The 18,149-nt window shown below is 34.9% G+C and overlaps 2 protein-coding genes across 2 annotated transcripts in view; both read left to right on the top strand.

The window, feature by feature from the left end:
* LOC112047710 (metabotropic glutamate receptor 2-like) overlaps positions 1-9,034 on the top strand; it is a 211,920-nt gene extending 202,886 nt beyond the window's left edge. The window contains exons 17-20 of the mRNA XM_052885408.1: positions 3,625-3,776; positions 4,377-4,488; positions 4,726-4,890; positions 6,756-9,034. Coding sequence (XP_052741368.1) covers positions 3,625-3,776; positions 4,377-4,488; positions 4,726-4,890; positions 6,756-6,835 — 509 coding nt within the window. The 3' untranslated portion in view covers positions 6,836-9,034. The remainder of the gene's footprint in view (positions 1-3,624; positions 3,777-4,376; positions 4,489-4,725; positions 4,891-6,755) is intronic.
* Positions 9,035-11,220: 2,186 nt separating this feature from the next.
* Positions 11,221-18,138, top strand: LOC112047712 (uncharacterized). The gene is made up of 5 exons (XM_024084924.2): positions 11,221-11,411; positions 12,515-12,684; positions 13,709-13,851; positions 14,136-14,311; positions 17,705-18,138. Exons 1-5 carry the CDS (start codon positions 11,299-11,301, stop codon positions 18,105-18,107), a joined length of 1,005 nt encoding a protein of 334 aa, XP_023940692.1. The 5' UTR covers positions 11,221-11,298; the 3' UTR covers positions 18,108-18,138.
* Positions 18,139-18,149: the final 11 nt, after the last annotated feature.

The following is an 18,149-nucleotide window of genomic DNA, read 5'->3' as shown; positions in this document are numbered from 1 at the left end:
GCAATATTTCAATGAGTTATTTTAAAACTTTGTAATCATTTTACACGACTACCAAGGGTTGTTATTCGTGCATAACTTGTATGTATGTTCTCCTCCTTTTTTTGAAGTCGGTTATCAAAGTAACTTTCGAAGTTGAAGCTACAATAAATTTACACCGTTCGAAGATGTCTTTTAATTAATTACCACTTATGTACACTATGTCTGTTGAGTCTAAGAAGAAAGAACCGTTAGGCTGCGTTCCACTTGGCGATCAGAACGTTCAATTTAGCACTGTAAAACGGCGGCAGGAGTTCAGACGCCAAGTGGAACTCAGCCTTGGCGATAGCAAGTCCGTTCATTTGACACTCATATTGTTGAAACCAATTAAAAATAACTAATCCGCCATCTTATCTAAGATGATGGTATATCGTTACCATTAGAATCCTACGTTATCCCTGATGGACATAGGCTATTTTTTATCCTCGTATTGCTACGGAAATGATAACTACGCGGGTGAAACCGCAGGGCGTCTGCTAGTCACTAATAATTCAGCCACGAACGTATTTTAGAATCACCAGTGATTTTCCGAATGTACTCAGATTAATTTGTATATCATTCTTCAGTGGAATGTTACATAGTTGTTGATTACAGCAAGGTTAAGCCTCGTATTCACTACACACACATGAGTATACGTCAGAGACATATATAGTGAATATACTGCATTTACTTTTCATAAGAACGGCTCACAAAAGTTGTTACCAATGCTAATTAATGCGAGAAGCAACTATTTGACAAGTTTTCATATACGAGTATAATCTTCTGTCAGTTCTGTGATGTGAACAGTGATCATCCAGTCTATGTACCGTAGGTACAATGTATGTCGTTGGTATAGGTTTTAAATATAATAGTATGAGGCTATTAATTGGTTAGACAAAAAGATGCTCCACGTAAATATGACACTGGATTTTTTTATAATAAAATACTCAATTTCTTTATTTTCTGTTCACCTTACTGCTTTCTATGCTTAGTTTAGCTTACCAATATTATAAAGAGGTAAAATTTGTGGTATTATAGGGTCTATTTCCTTTCCAATTAGCCAAATTAGCCAGATTTATTTCCTGATCAAATTATTTACTAATAGAAAGCCAGGTTATTTGTGTCATATACTATAGACAATTGACATACATCGCGGTGGTGTGTCAAAGTGAAGGAACGTTATTTAACGAAAGGAACCTTCAGTTTATACTTAAATATAAACAGCTTTGATAGGATACCACTACATGTAAACGGACTTCCTGAAATAGGTGGACAATAGAATGTCTAATATCTAACCAGTTACACTTTTTGTGTTGCCAAATGAGTGAGCGGCTTAACACAGGTATTTCTGCACGATGGGAATAAGTAAGTTCATAGTTTACAATGGAGCACGAACAATGCTACACAACAATGTTAGAGCTGTCATACCGAGCAGATGTACGCGGAGTAACGATCCCAGTTCGTGCATTGTTTCGCTGTATGTACCTACGGTGAATTAATTTGATTTCGTTATAATAGGTTACTCAAATTCAGCTATATATTCGATATTTTTTGAGAGCCATTAGGGTTAACTATGTTTTTCTTTAATTAAGGCCTACATATATTTTATTAGAAGACCTAGATTTTTAGGGTTCAGTACCTTCTAAAGACGACGGAACCCTAATCTTATGATTACATTATTGTTCGTCCGTCTGTCAACTGGGACTGCCTGTCGGGACGGTAGACTCGGGTCTGCAGTCCTTTGAAGCTATGAAAAAATTAAACTAACTTATTAAAATACGGTTTAACTGTAAAAGGAATCAAAATTAATAAGGTTTCTGTTTTTTTTTTTTAAAAAAAAGAATATTTACCATATCTTTTTAAAATATGACCAATATTCCCATTCCCCTCCAACTAGTCGCGAAAAACTGTGCTAGGAGTAGGTACGACAATAGACCAACGGGGCGGGGATCGAACCAGCACCCTTCGGTGATGAGTCCGATTGCTCTTACCGTTGAGCTCTTGAGGCTTTAGACCTATAACTATGAAATTTTCCAAGTAATATATCGTTATATACCTTCAACAAGTAGGGAAAAAATCAGAAAACTATATTTTATTAAAATAATCTTACCTTCTTTATATATAGTACCTACTTTGTATTGAACCCTCGGTAGGCGAGTCCGACTCGCACTTCTCTGGTTTTTAATATTTTTTTGTGCTAAGTATTTGGAACATTTCCAATAATATCATGCATCTTTGTACATCCAAGTTGAACGGTTAATGGAAATGCTAAATTGGTACAACTCGACAACGTTACAGTTTGAGTTCTGAACTCGTCTGTATCTCTCTCTTTCTAACACGTTACTATAGAGGCAAGTCTCTATCTCTCACTGTAGAGTTCTAAAAACATCGCTACAAACAGGGGCGTAGCTACCGTATCAGCCGTATCAATGATACGGGCCCCCCAGTCTGCAGGGGCCCCTCAAGTGTGAAAACAAAAATTAGTAAAATTTAAACCACAATCTCACTTACTTTGGTGCTTGCCGGAGAAAAAAAAACAGATTTTCGGGATTTGCCGCTCGTCTATTGGGCCCCCGAACTAACTTTGATACAGGGCCCCTCCAAAGCAAGCTACGCCACTGGCTACAAAATAACGTTACTCCAGGACCTTGTGCCCCGAGAGCGTGACGAAATTATTTTGAATACAATATTTTCGTCGCGTTTCATGAGACACGAGCTAGAAATGTTTTCCGAAATCTCGCAATAAAACATTTTTACAAATTGTCACAGCACTACATATATTTTTAAATAAAAAAAATTGATATTTTTATACCTAAAATTTAGTAGCATTATTTTTTTCATATTATATAATTCGTATTTCGTTTTCTTACGTTGGCCTTGCAAAACATATTGTCTTGCTATTTTCATCTCCTGCCTTATAAGCTAGGGATTAATATAATCGGATTACCGTGGGTGTTATTCATGTAACTGCCTGAATCATATCGACATAAGCAGCAGTAAGTTTGGTAATATATCAAAACAGAACTTGTCCAAAATGAATGTCCCGGGGCCCATTGTAGCACAAAATAGGCTCACTCGTGAACTTTAACCCGACGTTCCCCTAATTTATGACTCGTGCTCAATTTTTAATCATATAAGTTTGACGTGAACACAAATGTGAAATAAAAACAGTCTTACGAAAATAAATCTTATGCTAGGAAAAGATGACCTTTTATATTGTGCCTAGGTTACATATATATGTGTACCTTACTACGCCGTAGAGTAGTACAGGAGGGCTATTCTGTTACGATGTTTTGTGTAGGGCTATTCTGTAACGGTAGCTGTCCTCAACATAATATCTACGGCGTATGGTATTGCAAAACAAGTTGCCTAAATGTCCTTAGGACTTCGGTTGCTTTGCACTTCGCTATATTTTTTTTCATCTCTAAGGGCGCAGTTGCTCCTTTCTGCCCCCCTTGATAAAGTCAAAGTTCAAAATTAAAATTACGAGGGTTCAAAAAGTGCCTTGAGCCTTTGGACTTTGGACCCGTACCTCTTAACACAACTCTTTACGACTTGATGCAAAAATATGATATTATATAATTAATAAGCCGATGTTCGTGCCATCAGGGTTCACCATGTACACTACGTGCGTCATATGGCTCGCCTTCGTGCCGTTGTATTTCGGCACGGCGAGCCACGTGCCGCTGCGCATCACCAGCATGGCGGTCACCATCTCCCTCAGCGCCAGCGTCACCCTCGTGTGCTTGTTCTCACCCAAGGTATAACAACTTTTTTATGGTAACTGTGAGTGTCCACAGGAACTTTATAATCTAGTTCCTCTATCTCCATTCTACCATAAACCATGGAGACGCCGTGAATAATAGTATTTCATTATCGAAATCCAGTCGATTCGAACGAAATGTTTCCAATCCGAATAAGCAAAGACTTAAGCGTGTGAGTTTCCTGCCAAATATAATTAAATGGCTATGTCAACCACATATTCATTCACATAACTACGGCATGGTGCACAATGTCTTGTTGTTTTATGGTAGAAAAAAGAAAGTCAGACTATTCTGGATGCATACTCTCCAAAGTATAATTGGTAAATAAAACCACTCTCTACCTGGTGTCCCGCCAATCAGCTTTATAATGGGCAATATATATATCCAAGAACCGTATTTATTGAATGACGACAGTGACAGATTTTATCGTATGAAAGAATCGTGACGATAATCTCGCTGTGCCTCTAACATCTATACTGTACTAACTCCTTCTCCACAGGGAGATACTCCACATGCAAGCAAAATTATAGTTGTTCTATGACGATTATTTTCGATTAGTATCGTACATGGGTTTTTTCTAACTACTAATTTTGCCAGCTGTACATCATCCTGATCCGGCCGGAGCGCAACGTGCGGCAGAGCATCATGCCGGTGCGCTACAGCCACAAGCCGCCCACCACGCTCACCCTGCCACACCCTGCCAACAGAAGTAAGTCATGTACCGTTGCCAGCGGCCGGAGCGCTACAGCCTAAAGCCTGCCAACAGAAGTAAGTCCTGAACTTCCAAAACCTTAAGTACGTATCATCATGGTTTTATCTGAAGCCAAGCAGCGTTGCTCCTTTCCGGTCTAGGAGTCATTGTTGCCAGTGAAACCTCAGGCGCATCTCAGGTGTTGCATAACTAGAAAGTAAGCTATTATTTATAACACTCGTATTTGTTTTTCAGAACCACCATGTGCCGACAAAGGGACTCAAACAGATCCCGCTGAATTTAACAAACTCGCGAACGGTCAAACCATTCTAGCGAAGGATGGAGGCGACGTGCAGGAAGAGAAGAAAGATGTCAGCGAAAAACTCAAAGATAAAAGTGAAAAAATAAAAGATTATGACGGTAGGTACAAAAAAATATTTAAGCATTAAAAGAAAGTAATTTGCCATCATCATCTCTTGTCCTTTCTCCTCCCAGAATTATTCAATTCCTCCTGCTTTGTGGAGTCGGAACAATTTGACAGTTTCGTTATCAAACTACCACTACATTCTATGCCTTCCTCTTCGCATAGTAAAACGTTAGATTTAAAAAATTTATTTACAGACAATATCACCAGTCAATCAGTGCCTGTTACTTACGGAGTACCTCAAGGAAGTGTCCTTGGCCCAACATTGTTCTTAATTTACATAAATGACCTTTGTTCTTTGAAGCTCCCCAATTGCAATATTATTACTTATGCCGACGACACAGCGCTAATTATCAGCGGCAAGAGTTGGGATGAAGTATCTCGTGATTCTGAACTTGCTATTGAAACTGTATTGAAATGGCTCAATAGCAACCTTCTTACACTAAATATTGACAAAACCATGTTCGTCACGTTTGCCTCTAACTCACTCTCTCAAGCCCCAGAATCTTTCACTATCCGGGCCCACAAATGTCATGGCTCAGAACTTTCATGCTCTTGCGATTCCCTTAATCGAACCCCTTGCATTAAGTACCTCGGTGTACTACTTGATAGCTCATTGACCTGGAAACAGCATATCTCAACTGTCTCGTCTCGTGTCAGAAAGTTGATGTTTGTTTTTAAAAATATAAGAAACGTAGTCGACTTCGAGTGTTTATAACAGTTTATCTCGCCCTTGCTCAGTCAATTCTAGCGTACTGTATAACCTCCTGGGGTGGTTCCGCAAAAACACACATGATTAATGCCGAAAGAGCTCAAAGAGCCGTCCTAAAGGTTATGCTAAAGAAACCAATCCTTTATCCTACTACCGAATTATTCAAGTATTGTCAGTTACTTACTGTTCGCCAATTGTTTATACTTCAAACAGTACTTCGTAAGCACACAGAACTGTCATATAACCCAAATACTCTTAGATCCATTCGCAGTGCCAGAACTTATAATGTTTGTCCTATTAAACCACACCGTACGGCTATAGCCAGCCGTCATTATGTCCACTTAAGTAGCAACCTTTATAATAAAATTAATAAGTTACTCAACATCTACCCTTTGACTTTTTCCAATTGTAAAAACAAATGTAAATCGTGGATTAAATGTCTTTCCTATGACGAAACAGAGGAACTTTTACAACAAGTAACCTTTCTTTCACACAATCATGATCTCCGTAAACTACACTGGTTCTGTACACCACACCCACACGCACGAACACACACACACACACACACACACACACACACACACACACACACACATACACACACACACACATACTCTCACACATAAACACACACGCACAAAACACATACACGCATACACTAACACACTCAATCACGTACCACTTTTTCACAAATTGTATAAAAAATTATGTTTTATAACAAAGCTTGTACGAGTATGCATGTCATGTACCTCTGTAGAAGGGCGTTGATCACCACAACACAGTTATAACTTTTGTGGGATCACCGTCACCTTTTTGTTTTTATGTACTTTTTAAACTGCTCAAATAAAAAAACTTTTAAACTTTTTTAAACTTTATATTAGGTATTATAATAATAATTATGTAATAATCTAATTAATTATTATTAATACACCCTACTGACTAAGGTATGTGGTTACGGACTTACGGATCACGTGATCATTACAGTGTCAAACATCGTCACCGTAAAGCCACTAACCATCACTGAGGCAACATGGTAACCCCAAATACCCTCTCCTATAGCATGACCGTTAAAATAGGATGACAATGATGCTGAGCGTTTCATTCCTCGAAGTTTTCTAGATTTCATACCAAATATTTCTATATTCGCAGGTGTAAAATGCAACAGTGCGAAGGTAAGCCGCGAAGACAAGAAAGTGCGGGCGCCGAGCGAGAAACTCGAGGGCTTATAGCAACGAGAATCGTCCAAGTCCCTCAACGATGTGGTGGCGGGGAGGAACAATAATTGCATTAAGAAGAAAAGCTGCTCCTGCAAGCTGAAGGAACGTAAGCCGATTATAGTCTGAAACTAACGGTCGCAAGAAGCTATCACTGCTAGGGAGGAATTGAATAATTCCTCTGAGTTTTTGTGCTCGGGAACACTATTATATCTCTGTGAACTTAGAGGAATTATTAGTTTCTGTAGGATTTCGATTAAAGAATCACTATTGCGTCTACATTTCGTGCAACGCCTTCCAAATTTAAAATTTATTAATTATTATACTTATTAACGAGCGACACGAACTGCATTTATTCCGATTATTAAAAGTAAAATTATCACTAAAAGTGTAGAGTGGAGTGTTATTTGATATTTTACCAATTTCCTAAAAAAGGAGGTTCTATGTTCGGCCGTACGTACGTATTTTTTCATGTTTTATTTCGTTATGAAAGCGTGCTACGTCAACCAAAGTAAAGTTCACTTAATGGTCCGGGTTTTTTAGCCTTAGGTAGTTACGGTTGAAGTATCTTAAAAACACGCAAGGTGCGCTGGCAATATCTGGAGCTTTAATTTTGGACGCTTAGGGTCCATTTTACTATAATATTGACAATGTTTTAATACTCGAAAACTTTGTAACCGCGCCTGTCAAGGGCACGCCTTTAAGTACTAGGTACAAGCTTTTACAAGGTAGGTATCTCGATTTCTAATTTAATATTCTTTACAAATCTATAATTTAATCTAAATCATGTATTTGGGCAGTTTTATTACTAAATTTTTATACTGAGTTCAAAAAAAATATATGATACAACGAATTTTTGTTTAATTCGTGATTATTATAAATTACTTAATCAATTAAATAATCTGCTGATTAAGTTATTTATATGAAAAAGCACGAATTTACTAAAAATATTGTAAAATATGAGTATTTCGACAACACCGTTGTTCTGAAAGCTGGATTGGTAAAACGTTAATTTGGTCTGACCTACCATATTATTATAAGTAGGTAGGTATAATATATGTAGCCAACGAATTTCGCACACTATTTAGTTTTAGTTTGAAAATGTGAATATCAAAGAATGTAGCAACATAATATAGATAAGGTCTTTTGTATATAGTTAAGGATTATAATGTACATATAAAACAAAAGACACATAGTGATATTGTATATAAAGCGACTAACGAATGTTTATATTGTGTTATATAATACTGCGTTATATATTTATTTATTGTTTTATAATATAATAGTTATGTAGTGAATGTACAAGGCGTGGCATGTGAGCCAGGACAAGAAGAACCACGGCAAAGTATATGTATGTGATATTAAATCCCTTTCTTCTAACTATTCTTCTCAACCTATGACTTCGACTACGTAATATTAAGCCAACCTATTAACTAGTATTTACATAGTTATAAATGTAATTTTTATATAATGTACCTATGTATAATGTATATTGATAATAATCATAAATAAAAATCCTACTTTAAATTAAAATTGTTGAGTAAAACATATCAAAAAAAACTTCTTCCACTAATATTATATTTTAAGTTTTTGTTTGTCGTATTAATATGCTTTTGTTAGACTTCATGTATGTCTTACTCGAAAATTAGTTTATGGTAAGGTCACACATAATAATATTTTAATACCTTCTCATTAGATACTGTTAGAAGTTAGATTGAACGTGTGTAATATTTTGTATGTGTGAATGTAATAACTCGGGATTTTTCAGGCTTACAAGTATATAGGTATTAATAACCATTAACATATTTTATTACATAATTATGTTCTAAAATGCACATTTTAAAATTCTATAGGTTGTGTTAATTTGTTGATGATTTTGGCACTGAAACAGGTAATATAATTATCCAATAATTATTATTATACCTACTATAAATTTTCATAATTATATTACCTATCATCGTAATTGTAAATCTCCCTTATATTTTTGCATAGCTACTAGCATTATGGTCTTATTCAACTCAATAATATGTCTTACCTCTAATGAAAAATAAATAATAATATATTCCAAAACTTGCTCATTCGGACCAGATATTTTCTAACATAAATTAAGATTTTTTAAGTATTTTTACATACTTACAATAATAAAATAAATATATTATAATTATACCATAACTCAAAACGTGAATGGTCATAATGTAATATAAATATACTCCTCCTAAATAAAAACAAAATGATCCTGCCTATAAAGGTTCAGTTATTTTCTTTTGAGGGACGGAACCCTAAAAAATTTGCATTGCGATTTTAATCTTACGAAAATTATTATTTTACGGCAAATTCACAGAAAAGATAAATGTAAATCAATTTATTTAATTTAATGTGGAAATAATTAATGGAAATGATAATATGAGTATCCAAATTGTAAATGATTTATATTCTTGTTGTAATATAATTATAAAATGGGTTGTATTGTACTTTGTAAATACTAACGTAAAAAATATAAGTGTATTTAAACCACATTGTAAATAGATACAATATTTACAGTTATTTTAGATTATACCTGGTTTCCTCTTGTCTTTTGCTCGCCGTGTATATTTACCAAATAAGTAAAAATTGTGTAATGTATGCAAATAAACGGGTTTGATGTTATTTTTTGTTTTATTGCAAGATTAAAGTTTTACCGCCTTCTAATAAGATGTTGGTTATTTTGTCTTAATCATTTAACATCAAAATAAGAGAGTGACCAAACTTACAAAGTTATATTTTTGTACCTACTACGGCCCTAGTAGACACAAATATATAATATATGTCGGGAGCATCGACTATATTCAACTTCTGATATCGGCAGAGCGGACTAAATATTAATTCTGATAACGGAGAAGCCGTAGCCTCAGGGCAGGTTCTAAGCTTTATGTGTCAAGGAATGCAGATACACAAAGTAACACTATCAATCATCACCGAATCGATCACTTAACTTCCAACTACAGTTCTACCCTCTATATTGATCAAGTACAGCGCTGATACTATCACATGTAAACCAGGGTTATCTATGATAGGGCAGGTAGTCAAGCACAAGCGAGATTACGGGCTGGAAGCCGTCATTGGCTGGGTTAAAGGGGTTTATTACATGTTAACGCTCCCCATCCCCGCTCGTGTTGGCTCCAATCAAGTAAATGGCAATGCAAAGGCCGGACTATACAGCTAACTCACCCGCTGAAGTTCCAAAACACTATCACTATTTTAACATTGCACCATTACTATTCAACAAATGGAAGACGACTATCCATTTCAAGAACTTGATTACACTGAACTGCTCAACCAGCAGGCTACAGAGTGGCAGAGTGCTCCACTCTGTTAAGCGTACCGGTCACTCGCCATATTAGACGCATTGTCATTGGACAAGAGTCACGTGATCAATCTTTCACAGTCTTATTTATATAAACAGTAAATAATTAAATCTCACTCTCCGATATATTTTACATAGATTACAGGAAACTTTAAATTTGTTTAATACTTAATATTATAATAATAATCGTAGATTTAGATAAATATTAAACGAAACAAATAAGCCTAAAAATGATATGACTAGGTGCAATTCCAGGTCATTTTTCAAAAACATAAAATCTACGACGCCTGAGTATCTTTTTAATATTATATAAATAATTTAAATTTAGTATACTTCCTTTTCTATTTTTATAATAGCTGTAGGTAGTTAATATAAATAGGTAGGTACGTAGTTTTAATAATATTGTAAAATTTTATTCAATTTATTAAATAAAGAATTTAGTTATCAAAAACATGATATTATAACATCGTTCGGAAGTCGGAACCCTCGTCACACGAGTTTAACTCGCACTTGTCCGGTTTTGTTTATGTTAAACCTTCGACCAGTGTTAAACCTACCGTTTGTAGACCATTTTTACAAATAAACTTGAAACTGGTTATTATTTTTTCACAAATTTCATTTCAACCCTTCAGGGGTTGAATTTTAAAAATTCTTGAATCACATTAAATTTCGTATTTTTTTCATTATTTATGGACAAATTTTAAATTCGTTACCCTAAAAATGGAGGACTTTTTTGTTTTCTCAATTGGTTTCTTAAACTTTATTAAAAGTAAATGTACCTCGATGAAAAAAAAATTAAATGCAAATATCTCCATTTAAAATTGCCGCTGTTTTAGTTCTACAATGTTCCGTTTACGGAATAGTAGCGCTGCTATGTCCAACGTTTTCGTGGATGTACATTCACTCCTTCTCCTTGGAGTATATTTTCTTTGGTAAACGGTCTTTGTCAAAGTTGCACCCGAAGGGGCTCAAAAGGGCTAGAACCCAAAGCCGTAAAGCTCATTATTAAAAAAAATTGTACCCGAAGCCGAATGTCAATGTCAAATGTCAATGTTAAATGTCACAATTTAGTAAATAATGGATGTAAAGTGTTTATTATTTTTATTTTGTAAATTGTGATACTATTTATAACAAAATGGAAGAGCCAGTGAGTAATGTAAGACAGAGTACTCGCAATTTGTTGAAACTGAGTCGCCGGTTGCACCGAGATGAAGAAAATGATCTAAGACGTTCCTTAAAAGCCACAAGGTTTGTTGTACTTATTTTTTGTATAGATCTCGTGTTTGATTTGCAACCTTACGTAGTTGATGTCCCTTGGACTCGTACGAAGCGTTTTAGTAACTAATTCCTCCAATTCGAAGTTGTAGAATGCTTTTCCAGCTTCCATTTTCCCTACCATCTACACGATAGGTATCTTCAAGTCAAGTGCGAATAGGCATCTTATAGGCAAGCGCGTTCTACCTTAGGCTGCACTGCATCATCGTTTACCACCAGGCATGATTTCAGCCAAGTGCTCGCCTATACAAAGTAATAAAAACCAAGGTAACTTACAGTTCGTGTGCAATAGCATGGTGAGGGTGACAGTTCGTTTCTCTCTTTTTGCAAGTTTGTCGTCGTCATAAGGCGACTGTCACCCGCACTGTGCTACAGCTCATATAGTATGGCTTTGGTTGTTGTAATTATACTACAGACTTTCTAACTAGCATGTTAGTGTGTAAAATGAACAAGCATTAGCAAAACAGAAACTTGTTTATAAATCATCATCAGGCTGTGAAAGGTATGTATCCATTTGTTGGTAATTAGGGTTGTATGCCACACCTGCATGACTCTAAATAATTTAATAATGCATTTCTCCTGAGCTGACAATCCTTGAGTCTACAAAGACTTGTAATGCCTTGTGTTTGGACCTGTAAAAGGGTTACATTGCCAAACTGATTCATAATAAATAGTTCAATAATCATCTTATTGCTAAACTTTTTTATCTCCAGTGCGATAAATGTATTTGTACCTCTGTCTACACATATTTGTGTCTTTTTCTATAACATTATAACTTACAAATGGATAGCCCAATTTATTTCAATTATATTTTAGAGCCTATAATATCAAGAGTTGGATGAGCCCCATAATCAGACCAGACACTGCAGATGTGAATCTCATCTGTGGAATAAATGAACCTCAGAACTTTCAATTCAAATAAAATGACATCTTTACAAAAAATTATATGTCTTACTATTTTATTGTTGTTTAACTTTTTATTTTATAAAAAAACATATATACATAAATCAAGTACCTACCAGATGGATGAAAATTCCATAAATTATTATAATATAAATACACTTATTTACTTTCAGCATAACATCAGAAGACATTGCCAGAATAGCAAGTAAATTAAAAACAAAATCTGCAGTCACAGTAGCTGAACTGAGAACTTTGGAGAATGGTCTTATGGATGATGCGAAACACATTCAAGTATTCCTCAGTGTACATGGGTCTTTGAGGGGCCTTGTCAGAGAATTAACAGGTAAAATGTTCATTATAACTATGACAACTAAAATATCAATTTGTTAAACTGCTCAAAAAGAAGATTTTGGCATACTTAATAACATATGAAATCTGACAAGCAAAAGGAAAAGAAAGACATAAAAGAAAGTGAGGCAAAATTTTTAATACAGTAATGTTAAAACATGCATATTAAACAACTAATGCACAAATGTGGAAATCTGAAACAAATTATCTCTACCAATAAACCATGCTCATGCTATGTCCAAACTTGGCACCATAAACTTTGTTAACAGGATAAATTACCCACTCAATAAGCAGTTGTCGTATACATCTAAATGTATACGACAACTGCAAGATAAAACTGCCAAATGTGGAGAACACACAGAAAAATGATTGCAGGGCATGTTCATAAATTGCCAAGTCCAAGTCTTCACTTAAGTCCAAGTCTTCACTTAAGTCCAAGTCTCCACTTAATTTACTACAGGCTGGCTGGACCTTGATGGAGCCTAAGGTTGTATTTAAGAAATAAGATCTGTCTCTTATCTATACTTCTACTCTAATAATAAGAAGAGGCAAAAGTTGGTGAGTTAGGGGAAATCTTTGGATCTAGTGAACTGATTTTGAAAATTCTTTTATCAATAGAAAGCCTCATTATTTATAAATGGTATAGGTTGTATAACATTCATAAATAATGGTGGTATGGTATAGGTTATCCTTGTATTCCCACGGGAACAAGAACTACGGAGGTGAAGCCGCACGGCTTCTGCAAGTAAATAATAATTGAATAAATATTGAGATTTTCTTATAAAGATGGCTATTAATAATGATAATTGACTGCTATTGACACTGAGAAGGAATTTACACATCAGTAGTGTTGATGTTATAAGATGTATAAGAATCATAATCATCATCTTCAACAACCCGTATTGGGCTCACTGTTGAGCACAAGTCAATTAAAACGATGAAGACAAGTTGATTAAAATGTATAAGAATAGTTTGAAATTATTAATTTATACAATAAAACACACTTAGCTTGTTTCCAGGTGTTCATGCAGACAAGCAGTGTGCAGCTGCTGCGTGCTGCTGCAACTTGGCGCTGGGCGATGTCCGCACTTGCACCACACTGGCTAAGGCTGCCGGCTCGTATTTGGTGGCAGCTTTGGACAACCTGATGCTTGAACTTGCTGTAAGTATGTTAACCCTTGAGAAGGATAAAAGCTTCTATGAAAGTATAAAAGTCATTAAAGCATTTGAATAAAAAACAAGTGTGCTGTCATGTCAATCTGCCATCCCAACGGACTATGAGATTGACCGTGATCAAAAAATTCGGAAAATTATTTATTATATTGAGATTACCATGAGGGTACATAATATACATATATGCCTATATGTATATTATGTACCCTCATAATATACATATAGGCATATATGTATATTAAGAGGGTACATTGAAAAAACTAATATTTTCAGGTGACATGCGCGTGGACGCTGGGAAACTTGGCTGGATCTGGTGACAAAGTGAGCCACATTCTCACAGCTCAAGGGGCACTTTCAAAGCTAAGTGATCACCACACCAGTGAGGAGATGCAGGATGCAGCAGTGTATGCTTTGTTGCATTTCACTCAACAGATGAAAGATGACCTGAAGTAAGTTCATTAGTCATCTGCAAAAGATATACACAAACTTTTTTTCTATGACAAGGTTTGACTCACTTGATGTTAAATGACAATACATTCTAAGGTAGAAGTGGGCACACTTGGTACCCATACCTGTTTACTGCTCAGTATCGTACCGGATCGCTTAACTGCTTGGCGGTCTGTCTTTACCTGTTGTGTGGTAACTAGCTATGTTGGATGCCTACCACCGCCAGACCAGGCCTGAGCCAATATGGAAAACATTTAATCATCAAATTGACCCAACCTGGGAATTGACCCCAGGGCATATCTGCTGAGAACAACAACCACACTAATACCACTGTAATATGACTTTTGTTTGTTATTAGATGTTAATAATTATGACCAGGATTGACATGCTGCACGCCACCAACTTCCCCAAAGGAGATCATTCACGCTCCATACATTTTTGGGCTCTTTTTGAAAGTGCCGGCCAACAAAAAAAAATGTCACAAATCGTTAGAGCTAGCCATTGGGAGTAATAGCTAATATGACATGAAAGTTGTAGGAGGGCTCTGAACCAAGTTATACAGGTTCGAAGATTCGTTATTTCCATACATTTTGTCGATTTTCAAAAGTGCCCGCCAAGAAAAAAATCTGGTACGTATCGTTAGAACTGCCTATTTGTAGCAATAGTTAGTACGGCGCAAATGATGTAGGAGTGCTCTGAACCAAGTTATACAGGTTCGATTACTCGTCACTTCAATACATTTTACTGAGTTTTGTAAGTGCCAACCAACAAAATAAATGATACGTATCGTTATAACTAGCTATTTGCAGCAATAGTTACTATCGCATAAACATTGTAATATACCTCTGTGTCAAGTTATACAGTTTCGATGTTTCGTTAAATCCATACATCTTATTGATTTTATAAAGTGCCGTTTTACAAAAATATGGTAGGTACTTATCGTTAGAACTGCACATTTGGAGCAATATTTAGTATGACACAAATGGTGTAGTTTTGGTCTGAACCAAGTTATAAAGGTACGATGCCTCGTCACTTCTATGACTTTAATTGAGTTTTGTGCCCACCAACAATATTAATGAAACGTATCGTTATAACTGGTCATTTGTGGCAATAGTTATTAGAACACGAATATTGTAGAATTGTTATACAGTTATACAGTTTTGATGGCCTGTTATATCATTTTATTGATTTATAAGTTGCCTGCCAATAAAATTCTTATAGGTATCATTTTAACTGGTCATTTAGAACAATATTTAGTTGGTTAGTATAGCAGACACTTTGTGGAAATGCTGTGAGACAAGTTATACAAGTGTGACTATTTGTCATATCCATGAATTTCATTAAATATTGAGTGCCAGCCATAAAAAAATGGTACGGATCATTAGAACTGACTGTAATAGGAACTGGGAGTAATCGTTAGTATTGTACAAATGCTGTAGGCCTGCTCTGAGCCATGTTATACAATTTCGATGATTCCTAATTTCTATACTGTTTATCAAACTACTGCAACATTGAAAATGGGAAGACTGCCTCCTGTAACACAGTAATAACTAGTACAGGAGGCAGGGCTTCAACTTAATTTTGTGATATGAAGTTTTTGATGAATAAAGATTTATTATTATTATTATTTATACATTTTACCGATTTGAGCAATATAATAAGTAGGTAGGATTGACAGAAACATTGTAAGATTGCTCTAATTCAAGTTATTTGTGTTCGACAATTCGTCACTTTGTTTTTGTTGATATCTGTATAGAAAACACAAAATAATAATGATAAATACACTGCTCGAACTAATAATATGAAATAAATGTGATCATAGTGTTGCTGTGTCATCATTATTTGTTATGTTATCCATGTCAGTAAACCCCAATTACCATTACTTAAAAGAACTTAAAAAAAATATTTTTATTTCACTCTACCTAAAATCTACAATAACATAACAATTTTTGAATGCATTTGCACAATAACGTGGCATTGCATGTGGCACAAAAAATGAGTATCATTAATTCTATATTTTATAATTGTTTTATGTTTTCCAACTCTTTTACAACAACATCTCGGAAATCAATGTATGAAAGTTACGAATCATGAAACTTATATAACTTTGTTCAGAAATCGGATTATTCTGAACCGTGTGCAACGTTCTACTATCTATTGCTCCTAATGTCTAGTTTTAACGATATATGTTTTTGGTGAACGGTATTTTAAAAAATCCATAAAATATATGGATTTGATGAATCATCGAAACAGTATATATTGATTCGGAGCTATACTACAACGTTTATGCCGTTATGACGATACGTATCATTAATTTTGTTTGTGGGCACTTTCAAAATTCAATAAAATACATAGAAGTGACGAGACATCGAACCTGTATAACTTGGTTCAGAACCATCCTGTATTATTTGTGCAATACTAAATATTGCTCCAAATGTGCAGTTCTAACGATAAGTACCTACCATATTTTTGTAAAACGGCACTTTATAAAATCAATAAGATGTATGGATTTAACGAAACATCGAAACTGTATAACTTGACACAGAGGTATATTACAATGTTTATGCGATAGTAACTATTGCTGCAAATAGCTAGTTATAACGATACGTATCATTTATTTTGTTGGTTGGCACTTACAAAACTCAGTAAAATGTATTGAAGTGACGAGTAATCGAACCTGTATAACTTGGTTCAGAGCACTCCTACATCATTTGCGCCGTACTAACTATTGCTACAAATAGGCAGTTCTAACGATACGTACCAGATTTTTTTCTTGGCGGGCACTTTTGAAAATCGACAAAATGTATGGAAATAACGAATCTTCGAACCTGTATAACTTGGTTCAGAGTCCTCCTACAACTTTCATGCCATATTAGCTATTACTCAAAATGACAAGTTCTAACGATTCGTGCCATTTTTTTTCGTTGGCCGGCACTTTTAAAAAGGGCCCAAAATGAATGATCTCCTTTAGAAGAAAGAAAACCTCAGTAGGTATGTCATAACATAGGCTAACCAAAGACTGAAACCTAGGACCTCGATATCAGAAACCACTTTTTTTAGAACTCCTAAAGGGGAACAATTCTGTCATACATATTTTTCACAACTTCAACAGTTTACGCAGCATAAGTTCTCGATAGGAAAAAATCCCCTGATTTTAAAACATTTTTCATTAGTACTCAATTTTTCGCTTCTATTGGTCTTTGTGAGATAATATACCAGTATAGTCTATAGATTCAATTCGGACCAGTATTTTCTGAGATTAGCGCGTTCAAGCAAACAAACAAACTCTTCAGCTTTATAATATTATTATTGATTAATATTTTTAAAAATTAATAATTAAGGTTTCATCTTATAAGAGTTGGTATATATAGATCATTAGTATTGTATTGTTTCAGGGAGGATCACCTTCAATTGATATTAAATGCTTTATCAAAGTTAGAACTCACTGCAAGTTCATCACAACTCCTATTCATATTGTCGTGTCATGACCATTTTGTTCAAAATATGTCCCAGGAATTACTAGGAAAAGTCCTCACACACCTACCAAATGTAATAGATATGCATAACAAACAGACAAAAATATGTTACGATTTAATTTATATAGTTAGAGTTTTAGCCAACTGTGATAGTAAGTATGAAATCATTTTAAATTATTGTGTATGTAACAACATTTTCAATGATCTCAAATATATTTTGAGTAGGAAAAATTTGGTTGTGAACGACTCTTTATTATGGTTAATAGGCAATCTCTACATGTGTTGTGGTGATGATAATTTGTTTTTGAAGTTGTTAACATAGTTATTAACATTAATTAAACATTTTCTACTAAGATATTGTTTC

This window comes from Bicyclus anynana, chromosome 14 (assembly GCF_947172395.1).
Source record: "Bicyclus anynana chromosome 14, ilBicAnyn1.1, whole genome shotgun sequence".
NCBI lineage: Eukaryota > Metazoa > Arthropoda > Insecta > Lepidoptera > Nymphalidae > Bicyclus > Bicyclus anynana.
Note: the sequence above shows the minus strand (reverse complement) of the source record. Positions and strands in the feature narration are given on the sequence as shown.

What these genes read in the sequence shown, in the direction of transcription:
- LOC112047712 (XM_024084924.2), top strand. Translation starts at nt 11,299, where the DNA reads ATGGAAGAGCCAGTGAGTAATGTAAGACAGAGTACTCGCAATTTGTTG. An exon ending in CGTTCCTTAAAAGCCACAAG is followed by an intron (nt 11,412 to 12,514) that starts GTTTGTTGTACT and finishes ATTTACTTTCAG; the next exon opens with CATAACATCAGAAGACATTG. An exon ending in ACCTGATGCTTGAACTTGCT is followed by an intron (nt 13,852 to 14,135) that starts GTAAGTATGTTA and finishes TAATATTTTCAG; the next exon opens with GTGACATGCGCGTGGACGCT.